General features: G+C 42.5%; 1 protein-coding gene across 1 annotated transcript in view; it reads left to right on the top strand.

The window, feature by feature from the left end:
- Positions 1-24,577, top strand: part of CNTNAP4 (contactin associated protein family member 4) — a 488,087-nt gene that overhangs the window by 429,772 nt on the left and 33,738 nt on the right. The window contains exons 17-21 of the mRNA XM_074994161.1: positions 2,206-2,424; positions 12,760-12,999; positions 15,145-15,369; positions 16,650-16,783; positions 17,924-18,011. Of these exons, the coding sequence (XP_074850262.1) occupies positions 2,206-2,424; positions 12,760-12,999; positions 15,145-15,369; positions 16,650-16,783; positions 17,924-18,011 (906 nt within the window). The remainder of the gene's footprint in view (positions 1-2,205; positions 2,425-12,759; positions 13,000-15,144; positions 15,370-16,649; positions 16,784-17,923; positions 18,012-24,577) is intronic.

Here is a 24,577-nt window from a genome sequence, read left to right on the forward strand (position 1 = left end):
CACCCCAACACTGCCCCACCAAGGATGTTGTGGACAGTGTGTCTTAAAGACATCCACCCCTACCCTGCAATAAGGTCTGCCCATGAAGTGTACCCATGTCCCCTGCCCTACTGTAAGTAGTTTGCCCCCCTTCCCCATGTGTATATGGTTCTGGTCTATGTTGTTGTTTATAACTGCACAGTTTGGTTAAACAAAATATATTTTATTTTCTCCACATCCCTGTATGTTGTGTTCTCGGGAGGTGGGGGAAATGGTAGATGGGAGTGTGGGGGGCTGGCAACAGAAATGGGGGAAGGGGAGTGTGTGGGGGACCTGCTTATGGTAGCCAGGGCAGTGATCAGTGGGGCACCTGAGCAAAATGTTCATAGAGGGCCTCCCATATGCAGATCCTATCCCAGTGGATCTGACAACTGGGGAGGCTTCTGGCTGTTGGTAGCCAGGTCCAGACTCGGCCTCCCACCCCTGGATGAATGCCTTCCCCTTACTCTCCACAATACTGTGGAGAGTGCAGCAGCACCCACCACTTGGAGGATGTTCAGGAGGCCCACCTCCAGGTATGCCAGGAGACAGCACCATCAGACCTTCAACCACCCAAATGCACACTCCACCATGTTTTTGGCATGGTTTAGCCAGGTGTTGAAGCACTCCTGGCTGGGATTGGGAAGGCCCATATAGGGCCGCATGAGCCAAGCCTGGAGGGGATAGTTAGCATGGTCATCATGGTGTCCCCGAGTGGTACCTCCCTCGCAGGGATGTATGTCCCTGCCTCCATGCAGTGGCACAGCCCAGAGTTACAAACACCTGTGCATCATTGGTGCAGCCAGGCCAGACCACATAAATATCCTGGAACTGGCCCCTTCTGTTCACCAGGGCCTGGAGCACCACAGAGGAGTACCCCTTTCTGTTTATATAATGGCTCCTGCTGTGTTCTGGGGCATGGATTGGAAGGTACCATCCAGGGCACTGAAACATTTCAGTGACCTTGAGCACTGCAAAGCTGACAATGACTGTGTCTAGATCCCCAACATGGATCACACCCTTTGCAGGAGCATGGCTTTCATGGATTGAACCACCTGCATGAGAAGAAGGACATATGCACCCATGAGGTAGTGAGGAAATTGCCAGCCCCCTCCCCCCCCCGGCCCCACCTGGATCCCAGTCCCCCAGCCTCCCCCCAGCCCCTCCCAGCCCTTGGTCCCCTCTTTCCTAGGATCCCCTTCCCCCTGGTGGGTGTATGGCCTAAGCTTGCTTTACTTTCATGACAATGACCACAATTATGGCCTTGCCCACACCAAACTCATGGCTTATGGAGCGGTAGCTGTCCAGGGTGGCCAGCTTCCAGGCAGCTATTATGACCCTCTTTTTGCCGGGGAGAACAGGTTGCACCTGGGTGGCCTGATGCTGCAACTCAGGGGCTATCCTCTGACAGAGCTCCAGGAACGTCTGCTTCCACACCCCATAATTCTGGAGCCATCATCCCATTCCCCCATCACCAGGCACTCCCAGCACTACTGGGGTAACTCCAGAGTCGACAGAGAATCCAGGAAGGTGCCAGAGGTTCCATGGCTGTGCTGGGGGCACAGCCCTCAGCAGGCAATGGAGGGCAGCTGCCACTGCTGAGGACAGCAGGGTGACCACACCTCTGGCAATGGCCAGAAGCAGCTCAAGCTACTGCTGCTGGTCCATGTTGCCTTTTCTGCAGTGGCATCTGCTGGGCTTGTGGCAGCTGTGCAGGCCTTATGATGCGAAGGGCGAGGCTGTTGGGGAGGGGTCCTATGAGGGGGCAACCAGCTGCAGGGCCAAAAGGGTTTGTCTGCCATGCAACCCCGTCTGTGATGTTTCCAATCCTTTCTTTCAAAAGGGTGCTTGGGACAGTGTAACTGCTCATTTTGAAAGAGCACCTCACCCTTTCAAAAGGGTAGATCGGAAGCACCAACCTCTGTTCATGTGTGGCCACTGTTTTTGAAAGGTGATCTTTTGATTCATCATTTTCAAAAGGGAACCTTTTGAAACTGCTCTTTAGTGTGCACATAGTTATACAGTTACCAACCCATCCGAAGCAGAAGAAGAGAATAGGAGAGGTGTTTTGAGGAAGTAGCCATCTCTACCATTTAATGAATTTCTGTTTATGATCCCAAGATTTTAAACTTCCATGGGACTGTGCAAGCTAACTTGAACAAACTATTTCTCATCTATTGCTTCTAGCTCCATCTGCAGTGACATTTTCATTTGATGTGGGAAATGGACCTTTTGAAGTTACAGTGCAATCATCCACTCCCTTAAATGACAACAAGTGGCACTATGTGAAAGCTGAAAGAAACGTCAAAGAAGCATTACTACTCATTGATCAGCTTCCCCAAAGGACTCTCCCTGCTCCATCTGATGGGCATATTCATCTGCAGTTGAACAGTCAGCTATACGTAGGTGGGTGTCCCCTTCTTTCCTTAATATCTTCATGTGAAGGTGGAAGAATTTATAGTAATCAGAGGCTTTTAAATATGATTAATATGATGTATGAAGACCTTAACATAAAAATGGGAGAAAACAGTATTTTCAGTCTACTTGCAAACTCAAGGCTCGAGTCTGCAGTTCTTTCTCAGGAAAAAAAAATCACATTGGGTCTAATTGAACTCTTATCTGTGTAACAACTGCGGGGTCTGGTCACCTGTTGCTCTAATAAAACAGTAAAGCTGAGGTTAATTATTTTTCATGTCACTTAGGGAAGGAGAGATTTGGTCTTGCAAAAATTGTTGTGGGTCAAATCTTTATTTCAACATCCATACAGTCATGCTGGAAGGGCATAACGAGTAGAGTCCCACAGGGATCAGTTCTGAGTCTGGTTTTGTTCAACAAGGGGCACCCAGTGGACATAATATACCTAGATTTCCAGAAAGCCTTTGACACGGTCCCACACCAAAGGCTTTTATGTAAATTAGGTGGTCATGGGATAGGAGGAAAGATCCTTTCATGGATCAGGAATTGGTTAAAAGACAGAAAACAAAGGGTGGGAATAAATGGTAAATTTTCACAATGGAGGAGGGTAACTAGTGGTGTTCCCCAGGGGTCAGTCCTGGGACCGATCCTGTTCAACTTGTTCATCAATGATCTAGAAAATGAGGTAAGCAGTGAGGTGGCAAAGTTTGCAGATGACACCAAGTTGTTCAGGACAGTCAAAACCAAAACAGATTGTGAAGAACTACAAAAAGATCTCAGCAAACTGAGTAATTGGGCAGCAAAATGGCAAATGAAATTTAATGTGGGTAAGTGTAAGGTAATGCATGTTGGAAAAAATAACCCAAATTACACGTACTACATGATGGGGTCAAATTTAGCTACGACAGATCAGGAAAGGGATCTTGGAGTTATAGTGGATAGTTCTCTGAAGACATCCACGCAGTGTGCAGCGGCAGTTAGTAAGGCAAATAGGATGTTAGGAATTATTAAAAAAGGGATAGATAATAAGACAAAAGATATCATACTTCCCCTATATAAAACTATGGTACGCCCACATCTTGAGTACTGTGTGCAGATGTGGTCTCCTCACCTCAAAAAAGATATATTGGCATTAGAAAAGGTTCAGAAAAGGGCGACTAAGATGATTAGGGGCTTGGAATGGGTCCCATATGGGGAGAGGCTAGAGAGACTGGGACTTTTCAGTTTGGAAAAGAGGCGATTGAGGGGCAATATGATAGAGGTATATAAAATCATGAATGGTGTGGAGAAAGTGAATATAGAAAAATTATTTACCTTTTCCCATAATACAAGAACTAGGGGACACCAAATGAAGTTGATGGGTAGTAGGTTCAAAACTAATAAAAGGAAATTTTTCTTCACACAGCGCACAGTCAACCTGTGGAACTCCTTGCCCGAGGAGGCTGTGAAGGCCAGGACTCTATTAGGGTTTAAAAAAGAGCTTGATAAATTTTTGCAGGTTAGGTCCATAAATGGCTATTAGCCAGGGATAAAGTATGGTGCCCTAGCCTTCAGAACAAGGGCAAGAGATGGATGGCAGGAGATAAATCACTTGATCATTGTCTTCTGTTCTCCTTCTCTGGGGCACCTGGCATTGGCCACCGTCGGCAGATGGGATGCTGGGCTGGATGGACCTTTGGTCTGACCCAGTATGGCCATTCTTATGTTCTTATGTTCTTATGTTCTTAATATTAGATAATGGAACAGAAGGTAACAGAAACAGGATGAAGTTTAATAAAGACAAATGCAAAGTGCTCCATTTAGGAAGGAACAATCAGTTTCACACATACAGAATGGGAAGCAACTGTCTCGGAAGGTGTATGGCAGAAAGAGATCTAGGGGTTATGGTGGACCACAAACTAAATATGAGTCAACAGTGTGATGCTGTTGCAAAAAAAGCAAACATGATTCTGGGATGCATTAACAGGAGTGTTGTGAACAAAATACAAGAAGTAATTCTTCTGCTCTACTCTGCTCTGGTTAGGCCTCAGTTGGAGTATTGTGTCCAGTTCTGGGCAGCACATTTCAAGAAAGTTGTGAAGAAATTGGAAAGGGTACAGAAAAGAGCAACAAGAATGCTCAAAGGTCTAGAGAACGTGACTATGAAGAAAGGCTGAAATAACTGGGCTTGTTTAATTTGGCAAAAAGAAGATTAAGGGGGGGGGACATGATAGCAGTTCTCAGGTATCTAAAAGGGTGCCATAAGGAGGAGAGAGAAAACTCATTCTTCTTGGCCTCTGAGGATAGAACAAGAAGAAATGGGCTTAAACTGCAGCAAGGGAGGTTTAGGTTGGGTGGTAGGAAAAAGTTCCTAACTGTAAAGGTGGTCAAACACTGGAATAATTTGCCTAGAGAGGTTTTGGAATCTCCATCTCTGGAGACAGTTAAGAGCGTTTTAGATAAATGTCTATCAGGGATGGTCTAGACAGTACTTGGTCCTGCCTTGAGGATAGGGTTATAATTCAAAATGATCTGGACAAACTGAAGAAATGAGGTAACTGAGAAATGGACAAAAAGAGGAAAGTAAGATGAAATTCATTTCAGAAAAATGACAAGTTCTCCACTTAGGAAGGAACAATCAGTTACACACATACAAAATGGGGGTCTCATTTATGGAAAGATGAAGATAAATTGGACAAGAAAAGTCCAAGGAAGAGCAAAAACATGATAAATAAGTGAAGATTGAAATAATTGGGTTTGTTTAGTTTAGAAAAGAGAGGACTGAGAGGGGACATGATAGCAGCTTTCAAGTACCTAATAGGTTGTTACATGGAAGAGGGAGAAAAATTATTTTCCTTAATCTCTGATGACAGAACAAGAAGCACTGATTTAAATTACAGCAAGGGAGGTTTTGGTTGGACATTTGGAAGAATTTCCAAATTGTCAGGGTGATTAAGCACTGGAATAAATTGCCTAGGTAGGTTGTGGAATCTCTATTATTGGAAATTTTTAAGAGCGGGTTACACAAACACCTGTCAAGGATGGTCTAGATGGTCCTTGGTCCTGGCATCAGTGCATTAGACTGGATTTGATGAACTCTTGGGGTCTCCTTGAATCCTGTGATTACATAAGTTTATACTTTGGGGAAGAGATTTTGCCTGAAAAATCCCAGTATTGGCCATCTTCTACTTAATATATGGAAGAATTTCCACTGACATTTAAATGTATGCTTGCATAGCTCTTTGAAAATTGAAATATCAAGTAAGTGAAATTAAGTGATACGTGATATGCAAATATCAATAAGTATCATACAAAATACACAATATTATTTGTTGATAATGTAAGACTTGAAAAATGTAATCTTGAAGGTAAGACAAAAGTAAGTCAGCAGTTGGTGTGAGGTTCACACTAGTTAACTTATTCATTTATTACATACTGGGGAGAAGTTGACAATTAAACCAGAGAGGATCAAGACTGTGGGCCAGGTAAAGCTCTGAAAGAAATTATTTTATTGAGAAGGGACTGGGGCTCATATACAGGGACTTGGATTTTCTTCTGTGTCTAGAAAAGTCATGAAGTGCTACAGCTGCCTGCATGCTAATGAAGCGCTGAATACGCATTTCAGTGCTTCATTAGTAAACTTTGAAATGGCCATTTGCATGGCCATTTCGAAGTTTGGCGCTAGTGTAGACAAGGCCATTAAGTGTTTATGAATGACACCTCTCAGTTAGCCTCAGTGTATAAAGCTTTCCGACTGCTTGTGCAGTTTAGAGGTCTTGTGCCCTAAGGTCCTTTGTGGCCAAATGGAAACAATAGACAGTAGTCTTGAAATAGTGAGCACCCTGCCCTCTCCCCCACTTTTATTTGCAATTGTTTGAGGTTCCACAGGCTGTGTACCTTGTGGATAATGGCACAATTGCTTTTAAGCAAAGGTCCCATAGTAAATCAGTGTGGTTACTTCTGGAGTGGTCTAAAACATGTCTTCTGCTGAGTGGTTGCAACCATGTCTCCCTTCTTGACAATTTGATTCCTTGTGGCACTTGCTCAGGAACTGTGTGAATAAGAACTAGTGATGATTCCTGTTGTGCGATGAGAGGTGTGTCCTGTGTCATGAGACACCACCAGATTTGGGCTGTAGCAGGAATATGGTATGCTCGGTTGAGTGCTTACTAATGAAGTTCTAACCAACTATCTTGGATGCCTAGTCCCTTGACAAGCGGTTCCGAGCTAACACATGGAGAACAGAGATGTAAAAAGCAAGACCCTAAACAATAAGAGAAGCTAGTGATTTAGAGCAGCAAACAGGGAGTTTTGTAAGGTAGTTGAAGAAGGGTATATGGGAGGCAGATAAACCTAACAAGCAAACTCTAAATAACAAAGCTACATCTACACTAGACAGTTTTGTGGACAAAACCCCAGTTTTGTCCACAAAACTAGTGGAGCGTCCACACTAAAAATGCATTCTGTCAACATACTGTTGACAGAACTCGGCACTTTTGTTGACACTCTTTGCCTCTCCCTCAATGAGGCAGAACACCTTTCTCAACAGAATCTGCTGACAAAAAGGCTGTGTGGATGCTCTAGGGGGCCCTCTATCAACAGACAGGAATTCCGGGTCACCGGGCAGCCCTGTCTGCTGTGCTTCCAATTGTCCATTCTGTCAAGAGAGTGGACGGGCAGTCCGGCTGCGCTCTGTCGACAGAGCAGATTGACAGAGCAATCTGCTTTCATGTGTGGCTGCAATCTGTCCATAGAAGTATTATTGGCAGGTATCTTCTGACAGTAACTTCTGTTGACTGATCACTGTAGTGTGGAGGTAGCCCAAGATATTACCTCTACCATGTTGTCTCTAGGTAACAAAATACCAGAAGAAATTCAATGTTAATAGGGGCAAAGTACAGCACAATGGGGGGAAAATATCCCAAATGCACATACAAAATTATGGTGCCTGTTTTTGAGTTATTGTAGATAGTTTTCTGAAAACATCTGCTCAGTTAAGAGCAGCATTTGAAAAGCTAATGGAATGTTAGGAACCATTTGGAAAGGAATAGATATTTCAGAGGGAAAATGTTATAATGCTACTATATGAATCCTTTGTATTCCTACACTCCACTTCAAAAATGGAATTTGGGAATTGGAAAAGATGCAGAGTAGTATAAGAAAATGGTAAGGAAAATGGAGCAGCTTCCATATGAGGAGAGATTAACAAAAGCTGGTACTCCAACAAAACAAAGCAGAAGAAATGTAGCACTTTAATGAGTAGCAAAATGATTTATTTGATGACGACCTTTCGTGGGACAGACCCAAGGCTGGTACTGTTCATCTTATGCAGGAGATAACTAAAGGGGAAATTATAGAGGTCTATAAATCAATAACAGAACATAGAAAATGAATAGGAAGATGTTATGTTTCCTTCAGATATCAAGAACTGAGCGTCACCAAATTTATATCAATATGTGATAGGCCACTGCTGGAATACAGGATTGTGTGCTAGATTGAACATTGGCCTGACCCATAATGGACTTTCTAATATTCTACATATATATTTTGGTTCCTATACATATATTCGTGAAATTGAAGAGAAAGAATGCTACTGCTTTTCTGAATTGTCCTTGCCTCAACACAACCCTGATGGAGTCCCTGGACCTGGGGTGGTAGGAGCTCCCCTGGCCGCCATGGCTCTCAGCTCCCCACCCTGGTGGAGGAATGAGTCCTTACCCACCCTGGCCCCACCCTCCCAATTGGGTCCCTCCACCTATGCCACCGCTTGATCCCTCTTGTATATAGTTCCCCCACTTGTTTTGCTTAGAGGTTTATAAACATGCAACTTTTATTTACAATAGTAAAGTTCAAGTGCATAGCTGGATGATACCCAGCCCCATGCAGGGTCCCCCTCCCTGGCCCCTTGCAGGGCCACTTCTTGCCAAATGCTCCCCTTCTGGGTGTGTGGCCCCGGCCTGGCTTACCTCGATCAGGACTGTCCCAGTGGTGCCTTTGTATTCTTGTATTACAGTGGCCCATTGATTAGCCTCATACAATCAAATTTGTGTGATTCCTATTACAACAATATCCTCCTCTAATGCAAGGCACTGTAGTTGACCATGACAGGGAATACCAACCCCACACTGAGCAGGAGGGTGACGGAGTGTACTAACTCTTCACTGAGCAGGGGGATGGAAGCCAGACCTATTGCGTGGAATAGGCCCCACCCTTTAGATCCTGCTGGGCATGCTCTGGCTGCAGCCCAGATATAAAGGCTGAGGAAGCCTAGGAGTTGGGGCTGGCCAGCAGTGGGGAAGGAACTCCTGCTGGAGTCTGGGAGCAACAGCACCCTGAGGAGCAGTCACAGCAACCTCCAAGGCAACAACAATGGCAGCGACAGCAGCAGCAGTCACCTGAGCCTCATCAGCAGTCACCCAAGGAACAGCAGCAGGAGTGGTGGCAGCCACCGCCGCAGTAGCAGTCTGCAGCAGGAGTGGGGTAGGAAATACCCCAGGGTGGGGAAGTGGGAAAGTTTCCAGTGTGCTCAGTGTGTTGCGGTGAGGATCGCTGCTGAGATGGTGGCTGGGCCACATACCCACCACCAACAGGACCCTGAGCTGGAGCTTGATGGAGTGGGAAGGACCAAGCTTCCCTACCCCAACCTCCCTGTGAGCCTAAGGCATGGGGAACTTAGACTGCTGAGGGCTGACTGGGCTGCTGAAGCCTGTGGACTGGGACTAGGCCGCTGAAGCCTGAAGGCAGCGCAAAAGCCCTCGGGAGCAAGGGAGAGCAGGAGACTCCACCACATTGACCCATCTTATTATTTAGACCCTGAGCACTTGTATACCAGTGCTTCAGAAATGTGCCACTTTTTAGCTGTCTGCTACCTCTATACTGTGATTGAATGGGCCTCTTTTCCATTTGATGGTTTCTTATCAGATCTTACTCATATTTATCGTGCTGTATTCTTTCCTCTTTATAAGGCAAGAGAGAATCTCTGTTAATAGACCCTCCTCTAACATAATCTCTGATTCATGTGCACCACGTGCATTAAACTTGTAATGTAAGAGTAGCAACCTTGTAATTTGCTTGTAAAATACATACATTTTGGGTGGTATCTAAGTAACAAGCATTCAAATCTGTGTTACACAAGAACATTTGATACACTATTGTGAAACCAGTATATAGGTAAGAGATATAATCTTTCTGGGTACTGTAAATTTTAATATATCAGTCTTTACACAGTGATCACTATTCTTACCTACATGCCTGCAGCTTGGTTGTAGCTAATGTGTTGTGTGTCTTGGGTAGATGCTCTCTCCAATTAACAGATGCTTAACCTCAGGAAAATACCATCAGGCACACAAAATACCACAGAAACACTAAACCAGGAACCTATCACAGCAACAAAACTCACTGTCAACGTTGTCCACATATCTGTACAAGCACCACTGGTGCAGGACCCAACCACATCAGCCACTCCATCAGGAGCTCATACATTTGCCTATCGCCTAATGTGTTATATGCCAGCAGTGCCCTTCTGCCATGTACATTGGACAAACCATACAGTCTCTGTACCAAACGATGAAGGGACATAAATAACATATCAGGAACTGGAACCCACACAAACCTATAGGGAACACTTCAACCTTCCTGGACAGTCAATAATGGATTTAAAAGTAGCCATTCTTCTACAAAGAATTTTACCACAAGATGACAGAAGAGGGACATCTGAAATGGAGTCATTTGCAAATTTGATACACTTAACCTTTTCCTGAACAGGGATTTTAACAAGTGGTTTTTTTGTGCTGATACTTGCTGATACTGAGTACCAGCACCTCAGCAGCCCAGCTGCAGGATCCCTGGCTGCGTGGCAGGGGGACCCCACCAGCCCCACAGCTTGGATCCAGCTGGGGTGCAGAGCCCTACCAGAAGCCCCTGCCATGGGAACCGTGGGTGGGAAGGGGATCCGACTGAGTTTCATCTCCTTTCTTATTTTTATTTATTTATTTATTTACAAAAAAAGCATTAATCTTAACTATTACATTACATTTTTGCATTACAAGTGCTATTTCCCCACCTTTGATGTTTGCAGGAATGGGACACATCCTACTTGTGTCCTACTAGTGACAGGTAACCTGTCCTCCCACCCTCTTTATTCCGCAAAACTGCTATATAACCCTGGATTCTGTTTTTCCACTCCATTCATCTGAGGATGAAGAGAGAGAAATGCAACTTTTCTTTTCTTTTCTTTTTGTTTCTTTTCTCTCCTCATCATGAGTTTTACCCATGGAAGTTCGTGACTTAATAAATTCGTTAGTCTCCAAGGTGCCACAGGACTGTTTATTTGTTAAGACCATTGTTTGGTTGTATTTTTTTCTCAGATGTTTTGATTAGTGTTGTTTACAAACTTTGGAAAAAAAAGTATTCACGCCACAGAAAAATCTTTCTTATTTGTTTTGTGCTGCTTGTTAGCTAAAATCCACAGTTCTACCATGCTGATTTATTGTCACTTAAAACAAACTTTTCCACTGAAACTCCAAGTTTTCTAAAGGAAGAAGTAAATATGTTTATTTTCCCTCAAAAAGACGTTTGAGGGAAAAATGGATTTGGGATTCTAACTAAAAATAAATGTGGAAATGCATAATAATTGAAGGTGGTATCAGACTTGCATGGCACTTGTCTTTGCTTTTTGAAAGAAAGCTGATTCTAGAAACAAGCTATTCTAGCAATTATTAACAATAGGCAAGTATTGTTCTCTCAGGGCTTGTAGAATGCCTCATCTTTCCAAAAGTTATAATGAATAAGATGTTAGCTGTCAGGAGACGTACTGTACAGAAACAATGGCAATCAAATCTGAGACCTCAAAGGAAGATCAGAGGACTAAAAACCACAGTAGTCAGTTTTCTCTTAGTCTTTTCTTTCTTCTCTTTTTTTCCAGCTTTAACTGAGAATGCTAATGACTGTATGGATCTGTTAAATCTCTAGCAGCAGTGACAACTGAATATTGATGCTGACATAAAAGACTGCTGAGTGAAAGCATGCACTAGCTAAATATTTAGATGGATCCACTGATAGAAAGAATGGGATGAGTTCTGATAGTGTGCCTTGTTTAGAAAACCCACTAAAGTCAATGGTATTTAGTAGTTTGTATGGCATTTTAAATGCTTTGTAACAGCAAAGTAAAACAACCAAGATAATGGAAAGACCAAGTCATTGCTATAACTTAACTACACTATTGGGCAGTAGAGAGAGAGTTTGTTTTAGGTATCATTACAGCTCTAGTTGGGAACCACATCAGCTCTTAACACAAGTTAAAGCAGCCACCAAACTGCCATTATTTCACCTGGCTGCCTGTTACCTCCAAAGAGCCATTCTGTCATCAGAAATAGCAAGAGGCACTCCAGTCATGCCCTTCCTCTGCCAGAGAAAGCAACCTGTGTGCCTTCCATACTACAGGAATTCCCAAGCAGCATGTAGTGTGTTCAGAGCTCCACTTAATAGGGTGGCCAGATTTCCAAAAAGCTTATGCAGGACACAGAGCCCTGCCAGCAGCCCTGGCCATGGGATCCCCAGCCAGGTGTGGGGAGAAACCTCAGCAGCCCCACAGGATGTTTCTGATAAATGTGGGATGCGGGACTTGTCATGGAAATTCAGCACTGTCCTGCAGATTGTGGGATGTCTGGGAACCCTACCACTTAAAGATGATCTCAGCTCCAAATCTGATCCCATCTCATGAAGTGTGTTTTACCCATGAAAGCTCATGACTTAATACATTTGTTAGTCTCTAAAGTGCCACAGACCTGCTTGTTGTTTCTGCACCAAAGAGTTTAAAGTCTTATAGACAAACAGAGAAAATTCAGGCAGATAGAAATCTAGAGGTGAGTAAATTATCTATTATCCATTCCTGAAGACTTTAATACATTCACACTCACAACACCTTTGTGAAGTAAGAAAGCTCTCCCAGTTTTATAGTTGGGGAACTGAGGTGCAGAGACGTTAAGTGACTTGTGACTAATTAACACAGGAAGCCTACAGCAGAACAGGGAATTAAATTTGTGTCTTGCAGATCCCATGTTAGTGCTCTAACCACAGCCCACAAATTCCTCATCTGTGAATTAATATGATATACCTTTGCTTGGTATCTTTCATTGTAAAAAAAAATATTTTCTTTTGATTAAAAATTGCAAGAGTCTATTGTAATTACTTGACAAAAGCAACAAAAAAATCAAAATACACATTTAGAGTTTCTTATAAATGTTTGTCTATGCATAGACCATAATAGAATGTTTGAGGCTGTAAAACACAGAAGTTTCTACACATCAATTATTTTTAATTTTGAAAGCTGATATGAATTTATTTCAGGTGGAACAGCATCCAGGCAGAAAGGATTTCTGGGATGTATTCGTTCCCTGCGGTTAAATGGCGTAACCCTTGATCTGGAAGAGAGAGCAAAAGTAACCCCAGGAGTAGAACCAGGTTGTCCTGGACATTGTAGCAGCTATGGTAACCTGTGTCACAATGGAGGAAAATGTAGAGAAAAATATAATGGATTCTCTTGTGACTGCACTTTCTCTGCTTACACTGGGCCATTTTGTAAGAAAGGCAAGCATAAATAGTAAATCTGTCACCTGTGGATGTATGTATGCATATTGATTACAAAATTATCTCTTCTGGTATTATTAATTATTGAAAATTCTAATACTTGCAAATGATTCCAGCTCAGATAATCTGGAGCAAGGTCTGTGGCATTGTGTGATGAGATGTCAATAAATTCAAACTTCTATTTGCAAATATGCTTTTTGCTGAATTTCTGTAGGGCCAGAGACTACTTCACTTAAACTCCATTATGTATCTCCAAAAGAGTATATTCAAGATATGCTTTTTAAAGCTAATACTCACATTACTTGAGAGCATTGGTGACCTTTCATGCTTGATGCACCACTGCTATTGGGTTAAAAAAATTACAACTGCTCACTTCAGTAATGCCTTTTGCTTATGCGAAGAGGGCTTAGAAAACTGTTTGTCTGCACTTACCAGATAAAGAACCAAAGGACTTCAAAAGGAAGTCTACATAGTTCATCCAGTTAATCTAGGTAAATGATGAAAGTAGGGCATGTGGGAAGTTTATTCTAGGATTTGAGGCTGAAAATTTCTGTGTAAAAAGATGCTGTCACGTTTTTTCAGTGGTTCTGGTATCTTTTTATAAGATTTTAGTTAGGGAATGTATTTTTATGGTCAGTCAACACACTCCTCATGTACTGCTTCCAACTCCAAATTTCAAAAGTGGTGGGGGGATTAAATAAGAGTGAGGAGAAGGGGCAGATCTAATAATCCTCTCCTGAAGGAGAGAGCTAAATGGCTCCCACTATGTGTAGGTCCAGGGATTATGAATAGTCCCATAGGTGTTAACATTTTCCATTCATCCATTCTTTACCATTTCACTGGAGTGCTCTGGTGGTGCTTTTGCACTGATGTTCCCTAAGAAGGTTATTTATTTGAATTTTCAGTGGTTAAACAATACTTCTGTCATTTATGAATAAATACTGTTAGCCAGGTAAAAATGAAAGGCCTGCTCCCACAAAGCATAGAGCTGTCTCCTGAAGTGTGCGGAGTGGCCTCAGTGCCTATTATTTTCAGTGATCGCACTCAAGTTTGTGGGGTCAGGTCAAAGAAGCAGAAATGGAGCTACACGTGCTCCTGCCACTTTGTCAACAGGGAGTCAATCCTTACAGACATACCTTGCAGTAAAGGAGTTACATACACTCAATCTGCAAAGGGAATGGATTGAGCCCATTTTTGAGAAATTTTCAGCTTTTACATAAAATTGTAAGCACACAGCAAATGTGTTTATTGAAATTAAGATTTGTGAACTGGAAAATCACAGAAATGATTTGATCTGATGTTGTCTTTACTTCATTTTAAAAATAACTTCCCCCAAAATAACAACTTTCTGTTGTTAAGTTCTTAGAGTGGAATAAAAAATACACTGTAAAGGGAAATATGAACTTTTTAGCTAAATCTACTTTCATAACTGTATGAAAAAGGCAGACATACAAGATCTAATCCCACAAAGTCCATGGAAGTGCAGAATACTCATCATGTTTGCAAAATAAGGCTCTTTATCCTATTTGGGATTTGAAACCTCACTGAGACGCTTTAAACTAGAAAATGTAACATTCACTCAGACATTGCAAGGGCAAATCCTGTGCTGCACTGGCAGCATGGAATGATCTACAGTAGCAAGATGTCTACAACTCCAGATAATATCAAAAGCACCAGGCATTCAGTCATTTCTCCCCGATGGGGCATTGTACTTTCCAAAATACCTGAGGTGAGAGAGTTGTGTGGGAAAGAGAAGACAACTCTCTACTAAGTAGTTTCTACAGGGATTGAAGAGAGAGAGTCTATCCACTCTGACCCTTCCTCCAACATCAAATCCTACATGAGAGAGAGTATGAGGGAAGGCAAGATAGTAAAGCCAAAATAGGTAGAGACACATACTCTCACAAGGAACTGGCAATCTGTTTGCAGAGGGTCCTACCCTCCATGAGTGAATTAGTTGTGAGGAGGGTAATCCTGGCCTATGTTCTTATCTACCATGCTGATCAACAGTGTTACCGATCTTTCTTTTCCAGTTTATTCATAGTACCTATGAGCAGTTTTGTAATTCTTTCTGTAACAATAAAAAGCAAAACCTTAATATTTGGTTGCAGGACTTTAACAAAACTAAATTACATGTTGTTTCAGAGATTTCTGCTTATTTTGGAGCTGACACCTCAGTGGTGTACAATTTTCAAGAATATTATACCTTAGCTAAAAATTCCAGTTCTCATGCTTCTTCTTTCTACGCTGACATGACTCTGACCAGGGAGTTGATCATATTCACCTTTCGGACGACACGGACTCCAAGCTTACTGCTGTATGTGAGCTCCTTCTACAAGGAGTATCTTTCGGTTGTTCTTGCCAAAAATGGTGAGTGTTTAACAATAAAACTGAATGAACAAAATTACAGCTGAATTTCTGAGCTACTGTAAAAACTCAGTGTTTCTGACCTTTGAAATCTGAATCCCAGCTAAAGCATGCATATTTTCCATTTTCATTTTGTTTAGGTGTGAGATTTATTCTTCAGCTCTGGGAGAACGTAAATATAGCTTTCCAAATTAAAAAAAATGCAGCAATACCAGATTAAAACAATTTCTTCATACAACATTTTCTTAATCCACGTAAAAAATATATATTTGTTTTATTAATGCTAGAAACCCTTTGACAATGTATAAAAATATCCTAAATTAAGTTAATTTTACTCAACATTTTTGCGAAGCATAGAAATGACAATCATATGTAGTTCTGCAATAAACAATATTACGCTTTATTTATCTTATTCTCCAGTATGCAATACTAGACCCAATGAACTTCTGCAAACTAATAGTTGTCCAAATACACTTTTGACTAAAATGGACAGAAGTTAGTTGAAGTCAATGAAACCATGCTAATTTAAGCTAGAAAGTAATTTTGTTCAGTAGCCTTATTTTCAAATCTTTGCTCTTTTTTTTTTTCCTGATTCTATTTTGTTTGCCTTGCGCAACACATTTGCTAGTGTTGCTATACCACTGCCCGTTAGTGACCAGACAAATTAAATATGATCAGGTGTTTGGGACTTCAGTTGCTTTCTGCTGCACAAAAAGCTCTGGCATTTCTACAGCTAATAGAGATTCTCCAGTGTCTCAAATAGCATGTAGGTTTTTTGTTCTGAAGTATAAATCCCATGTGCTGTCAAGTCCTAAAACCATGAACTATGTGGGGTCACCATGCCCAGAACATTTGATAGACTAGGACAGATCTGTTACACTCATCACCGTGTGGGAGAAGATCATGTTTTTACTGCAAATCCTACCAAATAATCACTGAGTTTTAGAGGCTGTAAAGCAGTTCTTGGTTAATGAACACTGCTAGCTATTGTGATACCATGGTTGATATGAACAGCCATGTTAACTCGTAGTGGCAATTTACTGTATGGTGGTATATCTTAATTTTATAATCCAGACCATTCATGGTTTCCAGTCATTATTTCTATTTCTTTCATATCATGTTTTTGTTTTTTGTCTGTTATTTAAGCTGTTCCTCTATGTTAATTGGACATTTGTACAATTTTTGCATGTCTCAAAAGAAGGAGTGTTTGTAGAGATGGTATACACTAGTTATTTTGTACATACTTTACTTCTGAAAATAAAATATCTTACTCCATCCCTCAGGAAGTTTACACATCAGGTACAAGCTAGATAGCCATCAAGATCCTGATGTTTTTAGCATCAATTTCAAAAGTATGGCTGATGGGCTGCTTCACCATGTCAAGATTAATAGGGAAGAGGAAACACTCTTTGTAGAGGTAATTCAGTGAGCTATCATCAAATGATACAAGATACAAAGCCAAATGAAATAAATTCAATAAAAGGAATACACCAATGTAAACTGTATTGTAATATCTTAAGGAAAGAAAGCACAGCAGACTCTTGCCAAAAAGTGAAAATCTAGGCTAAAAAAACTCTCTAGCATTCACCTAGTATGTTTTAAAAAGTCATTTTCATCTTTTCTTTTCATTTCAGTAGGCAATGAAATATTTTCTAGGTCAACCAATATTATACAAATATGGAACTCCCTACTCATCACGGCAATAGACAGGAGCTTTTAATTGTTTTGCTTATTTTAATGAGGATACAAGAGAGCAGTACCAACTCACTATAGCAAGTTAACAATAATTTGAAACAAAGTAATTGTTCTGGTTTTCATAGAGGAATACCTGAACCCTTTTTTTTTTCTTCAACAGGATTTGTGATTACTCTTCACTTAGCCTAGGACTAGGGAAAAACTTGCTTGATGAATATGTTTGGGTCTACATTGATAAATGATTTCTAGGGAGACTGGAAGATTAGCTTACATAATTATTATTTGTAAAAATTGGCATTGGGTACATAAATGTTGATGATTCTGAACATTACAAATCATATAATGTATTTACATAAAAACTCAATGCAGTTATGCATTGTCACCAGCTTTTCAACTTGAGCAATTTATGTAATGGTTCTGGAAGCACAGCATTTACTGCATAACTTTTGTTTCAGGTTTAAAGTTTCATTCTGAGATAAGTGAGAGCTTTTATTTTAAAAGTCCTTTGCAACTCTTCACAAGGCATACTATTTTTTCTTCCTATAGATGAATACAAAGGCATTATTTAAATGGCTTAGAAAAAAAGTAGAATTTTAGACTCTGGGGGGGATGCTTAAAAGTTTCTCTGTCACATCATAGTGTTCTGGAGAAGTTATACTATGATGTTTATAAAATTGTTCTCTGCCTTTTAATGACTAATTCATTATTTAGAATTGCTATCCTAATCTTCAGGGTACGACTGACACGTTGTTCTTTTGTTCCTCTTTTTCTTTCACCTTCTCTCGTCCTCTCCCCTTCCTACACATCCCAACTAAATTCTCTTCCATTATGTTACTTCTCTTTCTCACTGAACCATTTTCAGGTTAACCAGAATGAAAGGATGCAATTCTTTCTGTCTTCAGGTACAGAATTCAATGCAATCAAATCCCTTGTACTTGGCAAGATTTTAGGTAAGTAGAACACCTCATTTTTCTTTCTGAAACATGGATCAAAATGTCATCCTGCCACATAAAAAACAGTAGCCCTAATCATACTGAGAAACATTCATTGTCTTAGAATTAATTAACCATTGAGTGACAATCAAGATAGAAACTTCAGTGTTGTCAAAGTGCGCATATAATCGTGGGTAAGTGTTTCCTGCAAGATGAGCAAGTGAGTTCCATTAAGAATAAATTCACACTTATCGCTCTCATCTCACAATCAAGCATAATGGAACATGGCATTCTTCTTACGCTTTAGCAAAACTAAATCATGATGAAATCATACATATAGCACAGGGATTCATTATTAATTAGTTGGTGTGGTAGAGACTCTTCCTTTAATTTGATTTTGAACTATTCAACTTGGGTTAAATTTTTGTGAGCTAAAATGTGCAATGAGTTTTTAATTGATTAATATATGGATAGTGACCAAGTCATTTATTCAAAATGACGTGTAAATAGCTGTCTGTTATTTTTCTCTGCAACAATGTTGTAGGAGAAGTTTACCTTACCTCAGGTTCTACTCTTATTATCCCTGTCAGTTATGTTTGATTAAAGAAGGTCGGAAGGGTGATAACCATTCTGAAAACTGTCTTTTTCAACCACACCCCTCTGTATTATGTGTTATGAGAGAAGAGATTGACAGAGCAAGGGGTACAAATGGGGAAAATTTGAAGGGAATATTATTTCCTTTGTTAGTAGAATAGTTAGAATACCAAATGTTCTTACTCCTCATTGTCATGAGATATGGGTTTTGTACATGTCTTGTTTTTCCAGCAATTTTTGACACAAGAATATGGAAACAGCAGTGTTTATAAATAACACCACTTTGACATTTTCCATTGTTTTCTTATTAACTGAAAATACTCAACATCAAGTATTTGCAATCTCTTTTTTTTAGAATTAAAAATATGTTTGCTTAAAATGTCATTCTGCAGAATGCAAGTATGGTGCATCCTAAATTCTGGAATTTGTGACTTTTTTAACAGATAAGGAACTGAGTTTTCATCTCAGATTCCTATAGTACTTCTGAGAGCATTCTGCACCAAAAATTAAAATTTATTCACAAAATATTTTAAAATTCTGAACATTTTATTTGTCGATACATAAATGTGGAGGCTCCAACATGGCAGTTGAAAACACAGCCACTGTCTGCAAATAGGTGGGAAATGACCCTACAGACCTCCCCTGGAAGAAGGATTCAGCAGTGAGGCTGCACCTGACACAGCAGAAGACCCATGTCTGCCCCAGAAACTCCCTGGGGCCCAGTCCTAAGTTCCAGGTGCACAAGGTATAACTAGGCAAGCTCAGACCAGCAGGATCCAAGTGTAGTGGGGACCCAGTGGGATAAGAAGGTTCTGTGTAAGGCAATGTGAGAGCAAGTAGTTCTCTGGGGATTTGGACACATGGCTGCTTATTATGGGGTTCTGAGTGCAGAGGAAATGGGAATCTGTAGAGTCCAAGTGGTGGTAGATGGACCTCATTGGGGCTGACTAGTTCTGGAGGCCTCAGGAGAGTGGTCTAGGTGCCGTAGAAAATGGGGCTTCTTAGGAAGGGGATTTAATGGCCTGGTGCAGAAAACAGGAGAGCTTCCCAGATGCTGTTGCTTTCATCACTCTTATGCAAAATAAGCTATTGTGGGAAAAGAGAAAAGGTCCTCTTATGGCTTGGAAACTGGTTGAAAGATAGGAAACAAAAGCTGGGTATAAATGACCAGTTTTCAGAAAACAGAAAAAATAAATAGTGCTGTCTGCCAAGGGTCCGTACTGGGACCAATCCTATTCAACATATTCGTAAATGATCTGGGAAAAGAGGTACATGGTTTGGTCACAAAATTTGCAGATGGCACTTAACTATCTCAAGATAAGTGCTGGGCACACTGCAAAGAACTATAAAAGTAACTCTCAAAACTGGGTGTCTGGACAACAAAAGGGCAATTTAATGTTGATTAATGAAAATTCACATTGGAAAACATAATCCCAATCATATATATCAAATAATAGGGTCTAAATTAGCTGTGACCATTTAAGAAAGATATCTTGTGTCATTGCAAATAGTTTTCTGAAAACTGTCACTCAATGTGAAGCCACAGTAAACAAAGAAAACAGAATGTTGTAAATCATTAGGAAAGGGATAGATAATAAGACAGAAAACATATAAATCCTTAGTACAGCCACATCTTGAATAATGCATGCATATGCGATCATCCCATCTCAAAAAAAAGGCACATTAGAACTAGTAAAGGTTCAGAAAAGGGCAACAAAAAATATTGGGAAATATGGAACAGGAACTGTATGAGGAGAGATTAATAATATTGGGACTTTCCAGCTTGGAAAAGAGGAGACCAAGGGTGGATGTGATTGATGTCTATAAAATTGGGAGTATTGTAGCGAAAGTAGATAAGGAAATGCTGTTTACTCCTCATAACACAAAAACTAGGGACTGAAATAGAATGAATAAAACAAACAAAAGGAAGTATGTCTTCACCAGACACAGTCATCGGCTATGTCTGCACTAGAGTGATCTGTCAACAGAAGTTACTCTTGGAAAATATCTTCCAACAAAACCTCTGTCGACAGATCATGGTCACACATGAAAGTGGATTGCTATATCAATCCACTCTGGCAACAGACAGCAGACGGTCTGCCTGGTGCTCTCTTGACAGAACCCTCCCTCCCCCCCGAACACCATCAGATAAGGTTGCATGACTGGCAAGCCCTTCCAGGAGCCCTGGCAAGGTGCACCCTTAAAGGCCTCCCCACCAATGCAAGTTGCCTGCCCATGCTGAGGCTTGCCTATGTCATTGAGGGACAGCATAGCTGCTACAGTAGGGCTCACATGCTTGCTGAGAGAAACACTAGTGCTTTTCAATTAGCCATCATGTTGGAGCAGCCCCCAGCTTGTACTGGCCCCCCCACACAAGTGCTTCAGCCTCAGCTGCACCTTGTCATGTCTGTCCTCCTCTTCCCTGGAGTCTGGGGGACAAGCCTGGCACTAGCTCTGAGGAGCACGTAATGGCTGCCATACAGACCCAACTGCGCTCACCTGCTTGGTTACTCAGGTGAGTCTGGAGGTAGAGCACCAATTCTGACTAGTGGGACAAGCTTGTCATGGGGCAGTGGGATGACCAGCAGTGGCTTCAGAACCTCCGCACGTGGAAGGAAACCTCTCTGAAGCTTTGCACCTGGTTCAGCCCTTCCCTCCAGAGATAGGACATCGGCTGCAGGATTTCAAGGACTCCCTGTACCATTAAGAATGGCCAGAGGCAGGATCTTAGAGCTTTGATTTTGGTGGACTTGGCATCCCCCAGGGACAGCTGGCCAGTGCCATGGAGGACTTTTCTGGCTACAGATGTCCACCCTGGAGCGTCCACTCCGGCTTTCTGTTGGCAGAATCTGTTGAGAGAGGGAAATTGCAGAACGCTGTTGACAGAAGCACCACTTTCTGTTCATTTACTGTCAACCGAATGCATTTGTAATGTGGATGCTCCATGAGTTTTGTCAGCAAAATCCCAGTTTCGATGACAAAATGCTCTAGTGTAGGTGTAGCCATCCTGTAAAACTGTTTGCCAGAGGATGTTGTGAAGGCCAAGACTATAACAGGATTGTAGAAAGAAATAGATAAATTCACGCAGGGCAGGGCCATTAGTGGATATTAGGCAGGGATGACCTCCCTAGGTTCTGTTTGTTACAAGCTAGAAATGAGTGACAAGGGATGTCATCACTTGATGATTTCCTGATTTGGTCTGGTCAATCCCTCCGGGGCACCTGGCATTGGCCAGTGTTGGCAACAGGATGCTAGAATAGTTGAACCTTTGGTCTGATGCAATATGACTGTTCTTATGTTCTTATCCCTCTTCCTTCCCCTCTCCCTTGCCCTGGCCCACATTGGCACTCATCCTTGTACAGAAAACAGGAGAGCTTCCAAGAACGTAGAAGGGGAGCAGACAGGCATTACGACCCAGAAGACAGTGTGCAAATACAGAGTGAGCAAGCCCAGTGGGACTCTTTCTTATCTGGGCAGCTCTACTCTTGCAGAATGCGGGGGGCAGTGGTACATGACCTCACCTGTCTCGCCATGTCTTGTTTTTGGGGGCAATGTTCCCCTTTTGCCCCCTACTATGCCCAGATGTATAACCCTGCCCCAGGCCCACCTTGTACATAGTTCCCTCCACCCCCCTTGTAAATAGTTTATAATGTTTGAAGGAGGCAGACTTTTGTGTTACATGATCAGTAAACCGTTTGTTCATCCCTGTGTCCCCTCTGTATGTGTGGAGTAGTGGTGGGGTGTGAACGTGTGGGGATGATGGTGGAGAGTGTGTATGTGTGAGGGGGTCACTGGGGCTCCCAGGCAAAGGCCTCATGCAGGCCATCCTTTACCTGCAACCCATCTCACTCAGCCTGATGACACAGAGCAGCAGCTGGCTGCTCAGCTGTGTCTGGCCTCAGTAGCTCACCCCTGCATGAAGTGTTAGTGCTTGGTCTCCACAAGGTTGTGCAAGGTGCAGCATGCCTCGATCACTACTGGCACATTGTGGAGGCCCACCTCCAGTCTTGTTAGAAGATAACAGAAGCACCCCTTGAGACAGCTGAATGCCCTCTCACCTGTATTATGGGCCTGGCTGAGGCGCTCATTAAAAACGTCCTGACTAGGCTGAGTGTGTCCCATGTAGTGCTGCATGAGCCAAGGCTGCAGGGGGTAGGCAGCATCAGCCAACATTCAGGGTGGCATTGTGGTGTCCCTGATAGGGAGCTCCTGCCATGGGATGTAAGTACCATTCAGCATCCTGTGGCTGAGCCATGAGTTTCAGAAGACCCAGGCATTGTGAGCACATCTGGACTACCCCATGCAAATGTCCATGAACCTGCCCTTCACATCGACTCATGCCTACAATACCATGGAGTGGTAGCTCTTGTGGTTTATGTAGGCCCAGCTACTGTGCTCCAGGGCCCAGATGGTGACGTGGGTGACATCCAGTACCCCAAACAGTTGGGGAAGCCCAATTCCTTGAGTCCTGTGAGGGCAACGTCAAGGTCCTTGATGCAGATGAACTGGCGGAGGAGGATGCTGTTGATGGCCCAGAGTACCTGCAGGGTGTGAGGGATGAACACGTTCATGATTGTGGATTGGGAAACACCATGCCCACCCATCCATGCTGCCTTATTCTCACCACTCTCCCCTGCAGGAAATTCCTCCCCAGGACACCTTGCCCCTGCCCTCTGCAGGCACCCTGTCCCCATCCCCTCCCTGTCCCTGCAGGGGGCCAACCCCCCCAATTTCTGACAGTGCCCCTTGTTGGGAGGTCCCCGCTCCCCTGCTCCTCCCCCCAGCCTGTGGTGGGAGTGTGACCCAAGCATGGCTCACCTCAATAAGGAAGGCCCCAACAGTGGTGTTGCCCACCAAGGGTGGCCAGCTTCCCCAGGGCTAAGGCTATCCTTTTCTGCAGGGAAAGCATGGTCCTCATGTGGATGTCATGGTACTGGAGGGCTGGGCAAAGCCAGTGGCACAGCCCCAGGTATGTTCCCCTGGTCATTCTGAAATTCTGCAGCCACCAGTTGTCACTCTAGTCCTCCAGCACCAGCCAGTCCGACCAGTCTGTGCTTGGTCAGGGGATTGGTCGTAGGCGTCGTGCCCAGAAGACAGCCTCCAGGACGGTGGTTATCAGGGTGGCCACCTGAAGCCACTGCAGGATGGCAGCTAGCACCGCAACCAACACACTGCCCACTGCCTGGATGGTGGGGGACTGCTTGGGGTCCATGCTGTGCCCCATGGTGCCTCCTCTGCACAGTCTCCCTTTGCTTGCCTCAGGACAGTGAGCCAACCCTCAGCATGTGAAGACCATGGGAGTTGGGGAAGAGCCCTTTAAAGAAGCAGCTGGTGACTATCCTGGACAGGCTTATCCACCATGCGACCCTGCCTGCAGCATTTCCTGGCTCTTTACTTTCAAAAGGATTCCTGGGATGTGTGGATGGTCCCTTTCAAAAGAGTGTCTGGGTCTTCAAAGGGGTGGTTTGTTCATTCAACCTGCATAATGTAATTTTGAAATAGAGCCTTTCAAAGATGCATTGTAATATAGACATAGGCAGATTGTGTAGCAGCATTATTTTGAATTAAACTGTCACTATTCTGGAATAACTCTTCTGGAATAGCTTAATTTGGAATAATGCTGCTGTGTAGACATACCCTCAGTGAATCAATATGTAATATAATTTAGCCATCCTTCCAGTCACCAAATGTTTCAAGTAATTTTTTCTTGGATTTTTTAATTATTTAATGATATTTTGAAAATGTTGTTTTTTAAACCCAAATTATTGATTTATTCTCTTTTGAAGATATTGGTTTGTTGTAGTTGGTCAGGAAGGCAGATAATATTTTGTTTCCTAATTGGGTGAGTGTGGAAGTGCTTCCTGCATTAATAGTCATGGGTGTGAATTTAAAATTTTAGCTTTCCAACTTAGAAACTCCAGTTCAAATATTCTTCCCCATTAAAGTCAAAATGCATGTTAGTGCGCAAGAAACACAAAAGGGTCATGAAT

Source organism: Carettochelys insculpta, chromosome 5 (genome assembly GCF_033958435.1).
Source record: "Carettochelys insculpta isolate YL-2023 chromosome 5, ASM3395843v1, whole genome shotgun sequence".
In the NCBI taxonomy this organism is placed as follows: domain Eukaryota; kingdom Metazoa; phylum Chordata; order Testudines; family Carettochelyidae; genus Carettochelys; species Carettochelys insculpta.